A 6,803-nucleotide genomic window follows, 5' to 3' on the forward strand; every position below is an offset into this window, starting at 1 on the left:
AAAAAAAAAAAAAAAAAAAAGAATTGTCCTGCCAGTATTGGCTGGGCACAGTGGCTCACGCCAATAATCCTAGCACTTTGGGAGGCTGAGGCGGGCGGGTCGCTTGAGGCCAGAGGTTGAGACCAGCCTGGGCAACACGGCAAAACCCTGTATCTACTAAAACTAAAAAAAAAAAAAAAAAAAAAAAAAAAAATTAGCCAGGCGTGGTGGTGCATGTCTGTAGTCCTAGTTACTCAGGAGGGCGAGGCATGAGAATAGTTTGAACGTGAGAGGCAGAGGTCGCAGTGAGCTGAGATCATGCCACTGCACTCCAGCGTGGGCAATAATAAATAAATAAATATTCAGAATTATCCTGCAAATATGTACATAATAGCTACAACATTCAGGCACTGGGCTGGTCTCAGTGTACACAAAGCACTGACAGTGCAGGGTTAGGAAGACAGCTTTAAATAGTTACAATAGAATTCTAAAACAATTAGCCGGGCGTGGTGGCCTGCACCTGTAGTCCCAGCTACTCGGGAGACTGAGGCACGAGAATTGCTTGAACCTGGGAGGCAGAGGCTGCAGTGAGCCGAAATCATGCCACTGTGCTCCAGCCTGGGTGACAGAGCAAGACTGTCTCAAAAAAAAAAAAAGAAAAGAAAAGAAGAAAGGTCTAAAATCAATGACTTAAGGTCTACCTTAAGAAACCAGATTAAAAGAGTAAAGGAAAAGCAGTTTGACACCCCTTGTTCTCACTAAGAAGGAGTGGTACATTTCTGGGGTCAGTCTGGAATGGGACATATTAATAGATGGACCACGTCCCATGACTCCTCAAATTGTACCTGGGGTTAATTTCTTCCAAGCTAATTTGATTTATTTCCCTATATCTTTATCCTGGGAGCCATTGGCAAACTATAGACCTAGGACACATGAGAATTTTCTACTGTCACCTCTTCTCCCAGGCCCACATCCTATCCGTGAGGCTCAAGAAGACCCACTCTAGAAGGCCCACCTCTCCCAGCCTGGTTCAACCAGAAGACTTCCAATCCAAGTCCTCCCTCTGGTTAGGGAGCACTGTTCATATTTACCTATTTATGTAGATATCTACAGAATATATACCATTAAGGAGAGAATATTGGTTAAGAAAGTATAGGAATTTTATGATATATCTCTAGCTGAGATCCAGTTCTGTAACTTACAGACAACCTAGGCCAAGTTACTTGTTCTCTTTGAACCTCACTTTTACCAAAGGAAGGATAATACAACTGTTCACTTCATAGGCTTGTTGAAAGGGTTGAATTAAATAATGTGTGCCAAGTGTGACCCACGGCAGGGGCTCAGTCACCAGGAGCCATCGCTTCTACCAGGCTTTGGGCAAAGTGCTGAGGAGATGGACACTGACCAAGCCCTACCCTGTAGGAGCCCATAGAACGTTCCTCACTCCCACCCTCAGGATGCACACTGTGCCTCCACCGCGCCTCACCTTGGATCCTCAGGCTCTCCTGGTACTGGATGATGAAGTATTCCTGAGTCTGCTGCAGCTTCTTCAGCTCATTCTCTGTGTCCTGCGTGACCAGTCGCAGCTCCTCAAATGTCTGGTTGATCTGAAGGTGTTTCTGGGACATGGCGTCAACCAGGATCCCAGCCGGAGAACTGCACTGGAGACAGATGGAGTGGAAATAACTCGGGGAAAAGAGGATGGGAGAAGACCACAGGGATTAGGAAACACCAATACTACAGACTGCAAACCCCAAACTAGGGCAAGAAGGGAGGGTCATTTGCATCAGAAGGAGTCATTTGCCAGAATTGGGATAGAAAAGGGAAAGACAGAGGAGAAACAGGTGACTGGTAGATAACAGCAGATAACAGCACCTTCAAAGTACAAATGTCTATGTCAGAGCTGCCTCCACCAGAGTATCCAAACAGGGGCCATCTAATTTCCCTCCCAGGGACTAGAACCCAACACGTCCCAGGTGTCACCTGGGTTTTCCCACTAATGATGATGACCCCTCGCTCTACATTTATTTGCTGACCCAATGCCATGGACTGCAGTAGATCCTAGGGACATAGGGAGGAACAGGGCTGTGTGAACACACATCATCTCACTTAAGACCCCTTGTGATCGAAGGAAGAAGAAAGAGGCCGAACCTCTCACAGGCATCCTGGAGACCCTGAAATGAAGTTAGGGGAGAGGCATCAACAAGCTCTCCCTGGATCCAGCCATTCCTTCAGCACATTCAGGAGAATCGCTTGAACCCAGGAGTGGGAGGTTGCAGTGAGTCGAGATTGCACCACCACTGCACTCCAGCCTGGGCAACACAGCGAGACCCCGTCTCTCTCTCTCTCTCTCTCTCACACACACACACACAAATAGAGAGAGTGGGGTAGAAACCAGGTCACAAAGGAAGGGAGCGCACGGCTGAAGGGGACCAAGTCCTCAGAGCTTTTCCAATGAACTGTTCTCAGAATAAAATCCAAACCCCTTCCCATGGTGTCTGCTGGCCATAGCCCTGCCTACCTCCATCTCCAGCTCCCTGGGAATGTGTGCTTTCTGTTTCTGCTCCTTGAACACACAGGCATGTTCCTGCCCTGGGGCCCTTGCACTTATTGTTCCAACGGTCTGGAACATTCTGGTATCAGATCCTCCTGAGGCAAAGCACTTTAACTGGTACCGTTGCAGAGGGGTCATCTCCGATGAGCCAATTCACAGTAGTGCATTCCTATCTGAAAGTGTGTTGTTCTTGTATTTGCTTACGTGTTTCTGTCTGTCTCCCTGCACAAGGTTGTGAGGTTCCCAGGGGCTAGGACCTTGTCTTTCCTGTGTACTACAGAATCCACAAGGCCTAGAACGCCAGCGGTGTTCAGGAACAGCTTTATGGCTGGAGGAAGGAATGAGCTGCCAGACCATGACAACACCAGCACCGTGGACATGGATTTGTCAATGAGGCTGAAGTCATTTTAGGTTTGCATGTAGCTCAGTGATGGCAACAGGTCAGGGACATGGGGCTGTGCTGGAAGACCCTTTGTGACCTGGTTTCTAACCCCTCTCTCTCTTTTTTTTTTTTTCGAAACAGAGTCTCGCTCTGTTGTCCAGGCTGGAGTGCAGTGGTGCAATCTTGGGTCACTGCAACATCCCCTCCTGGGTTCAAGCGATTCTCCTGCCTCAGCCTCCCGAGTAGCTAGGACTATAGGTGCCCGCCACCATGCCTAGCTCATTTTGTATTTTTTAGTAGAGACCAGGTTTCACCATGTTGGCCAGGCTGGTCTCAAACTTCTGACCTCAGGTGATCCGCCCGCCTCAGCCTCCCAAAGTGCTGGGATTACAGGTGTGAGCCACTACGCCTGGGTGTCTCTATCTATTTTATCCATGGCAACCCCCCACTTGGTTCCTTCTCCCCAGTTACACTGACCAATTACAAGTCTTCCAACGTGATAAGAAGATTCATGCCCTCCTGCTCTCACAGCTGCTGTCTTTTCACTAGAAAATTCATCCCTCCTCTCCTGCCTTTCTCCACTGTAGTTCAGACATGCCTGTCCTCAGGACGCTCCCCTGCCAGCCTGCCCCAATCTGAGTTGGGTGCTTTTCCACGTAGGCCCGCTTAGCACTCAGCTCATCTCTAGAGAATCCATTGCTGCCAGAATTCCTTCCAGGCAGGAACCAGGGCTTTATATGTTTCTCTGATGATAGCCCAGCATCAGATGTACAGTAAGACCTCAATAAATGTCTACTGAGTAAATCCTGAAAGCCGTGCCCACAACAATAAATAAATAATAGGCCGGGCACAGTGGCTCATGCCTGTAATCCCAGCACTTCGGGAGGCCGAGGCAGGTGGATCACTTGAAGTCAGGAATTCGAGACCAGCCTGGCCAACAGGGTGAAACCCTGTCTCTACTAAAATACAAAAGTAGCCAGGCATGGTGGTGGGTCCCTGTAATCCTTACTACTCTGGAGACTGAGGCATGAGAATCTCTTGACCCAAGGGGCAGAGGTTGCAGTGAGCCGAGATCACACCGCTGCTCTCCAGCCTGGATCATAGAGTAAGACTCAGTCTCAAAATAAACAAACAAATAAATAAATAAATAATATGACCTTTGCTCTGGTCACTGTTCTAAGATTTCTAACTGTTACGTCATGTTGTGAAATTCATTTTGCTCTATTGCAGATAGTAGAGCACTGTGCCATTGTCCATGTAGATGCCCAGTGCTCTTATTATTTCAGAACTGGGGAGATGCGTCCCCGTTACCCCTCCCAGGGCCTCACTTCTCTGAGCCTGCCTGTGTTAGTTCTTCTGACACAGATAGGTATGATTGCTATCTCCATTTTACAAGAGTAGGAACAGGCCGGGCACGCTGGCTCACGCCTGTAATCCCAGCGCTTTGGGAGGCTGAGGCGGGTGGATCACGAGGTCAGGAGTTCAAGGCCAGCCTGGCCAACATGGTGAAACCTTGTCTCTACTAAAAGTACAAAAAAATTTAGCTGGGCATGGTGGTGGGCACCTGTAATCCCAGCTACTCGGGAGGCTGAGGCAAGAGAATTGCTTGAACTTGGGAGGCAGAGGTTGCAGTGAGCAGAGATCGTGTCACTGCACTCCAGCCTGGGCAACAGAGCAAGACTCCGTCTCAGGGGAAAAAAAAAGCAGTAGGGGCTGGGCACGGTGGCTCACACCTGTAATCCCACTACTTTGGGAGGCCAAGGCAGGTGGATCACGAGGTCAGGAGATCAAGACCATCCTGGCTAACACAGTGATACCCCATCTCTACTAACAATACAAAAAATTAACCGGGCATGGTGGTGGGTACCTGTAGTCCCAGCTACTTGGGAGGCTGAGGCAGGAGAATGGCGTGAACCTGGAAGGTGGAGCTTGCAGTGAGCCGATATCCAGCCTGGGTGACAGAGCAAGACAAGACAAGAAAGAAAGGAAAGAAAGGAAAGAAAGGAAAGAAAGGAAAGAAAGGAAAGAAAGAAAGAAAGAAAGAAAGAAAGAAAGAAAGAAAGAAAGAAAGAAAGAGAAAGAAAGAAAGAAAGAAAGAAAGAAAGAAAGAAAGAAAGAAAGAAAGAAAGAAAGAAAGAAAGGAAGGAAAAGAAAGAAAGGAAGGAAGGAAGGAAGAAAGGAAGGAAGGAAGGAAGGAAGGAAGGAAGGAAGGAAGGAAGGAAGGAAGAAAGAAAAGACAGTAGGAACAGAGGCTCAGAGAGATTAAGCAACTTGCTCAAGTCACACAGCTAGTAAGTGGTAGAGCCAGGGACTGGACCCAGGGGGTCACTCCACCCTGGCGTGCAATGCTGCCACCTCTCACACTTGCCCACGTCCCTCATCTTCTTGGTGCTCTCCTCGTGCTGCTGTTTTCTATAAACACAGTTGTTTCTGGAGAGAAAGGCATATGGAAGGACTTCTCAACACCCCTCCCCATCCCCAAGGGACACTCACGTTGTTGGCTTCTCGGACCAGCCTCTGTTCATTGTACAGAATGTGCCGGATGCAGCGGACCAGCTCCATGGGGCAGCGGTCATACGTGTTCTGAAAGAATCCAACAGCAGCCTCCAGCAGCCAACCCCTGCTCCAGCCATGCCAGTCCCATGCCATGCCCAGCCCTTCCTCTCCTTCAGCCTCTGCCTCAGCTTTTCCCAGGGAGCCTCCCAGACACCTCTATCTTTCTGTTCCTCATCCTCATCTTCCCCTCCAACATCTTCATATCTGGTTTGGAGTGAATTAAAAACCCAGAGTTTATGAAGCACTTTCCCTTTTTTTTTTTTTTTTGAGACGGAGTTTTGCTCTTGTTGCCCAGGCTAAAGGTGCAAAGGCGTGATCTCAGTTCACTGCAACCTCTGCCTCCTGGGTTCAAGCGATTCTCCTGCCTCAGCCTCCCAAGTAGCTGGGATTACAAGCATGCACCACCACGCCCAGCTATTTTTGTATTTTTAGTAGAGGCGGGGTTTCTCCACATTGGTCAGGCTGAACTCCCGACCTCAGGTGGCCCAACTGCCTCGGCCTCCCAAAGTGCTGGGATTACAGGTGTGAGCCACCGCGCCTGGTCTTATGAAACACTTTCAATGTACCATCTCTTTTGACTCTAACACAGGGGTCTCCAACCCCTGGGCCATGGACTGGTACAGGTCCGTGGCCTGTTAGGAACTAGACCACAGAGCAGGAGGTGAGTGGCGGTGAGCAAACAAGTGACGCTTCATCTGATTTACAGCTGCTGCCTATTGCTCGCATTACAGCCTTAACTCCGCTTCCTGTCAGATCAGCAGTGGCACTGGATTCCCATAGGAATGCTAACCCTATTGTGAACTGCGTGTGTGAGGGATCTAGGTTATGCACTTCTTATGAGAATCTAATGCCTGATGATCTGTCACTGTCTCCCATCACCCCCAGATGGGACTGTCTAGTTGCAGGAAAACAAGCTCAGGGCTCCCACTGATCCTACATTGTGGTGAGTTATATAATTATTTCATTACATAGTATGATGTAATAATAATAGAAATAAAGTGCACAATAAATGTATTGCCCTTGAATCATCCCAAAACCACCTCCCGGCCGGGCGCGGTGGCTCAAGCCTGTAATCCCAGCACTTTGGGAGGCCGAGGCGGGTGGATCACGAGGTCAGGAGATCGAGACCCTCCTGGCTAACACGGTGAAACCCCGTCTCTACTAAAAATACAAAAAACTAGCTGGGCGCGGTGGCGGGCGCCTGTAGTCCCAGCTACTCGGAGGCTGAGGCGGGAGAATGGCGGAAACCCGGGAGGCGGAGCTTCCAGTGAGCCGAGATCGCGCCACTGCACTCCAGCCTGGGCGACACAGCGAGACTCCGTCTCAAAAAAA

The 6,803-nt window shown here is 49.2% G+C and overlaps 1 protein-coding gene across 1 annotated transcript in view; it reads right to left on the reverse strand.

Annotated features, from left to right (window-relative positions):
• STAT5A (signal transducer and activator of transcription 5A) overlaps positions 1-6,803 on the reverse strand; it is a 23,802-nt gene that overhangs the window by 14,368 nt on the left and 2,631 nt on the right. Inside the window, 2 exon segments of the mRNA XM_017856577.1 lie at positions 1,395-1,640; positions 5,409-5,498. Coding sequence (XP_017712066.1) covers positions 1,395-1,640; positions 5,409-5,498 — 336 coding nt within the window.

Source organism: Rhinopithecus bieti, unplaced genomic scaffold, assembly GCF_001698545.2.
Source record: "Rhinopithecus bieti isolate Rb0 unplaced genomic scaffold, ASM169854v2 scaffold_44695, whole genome shotgun sequence".
In the NCBI taxonomy this organism is placed as follows: Eukaryota; Metazoa; Chordata; class Mammalia; order Primates; family Cercopithecidae; genus Rhinopithecus; species Rhinopithecus bieti.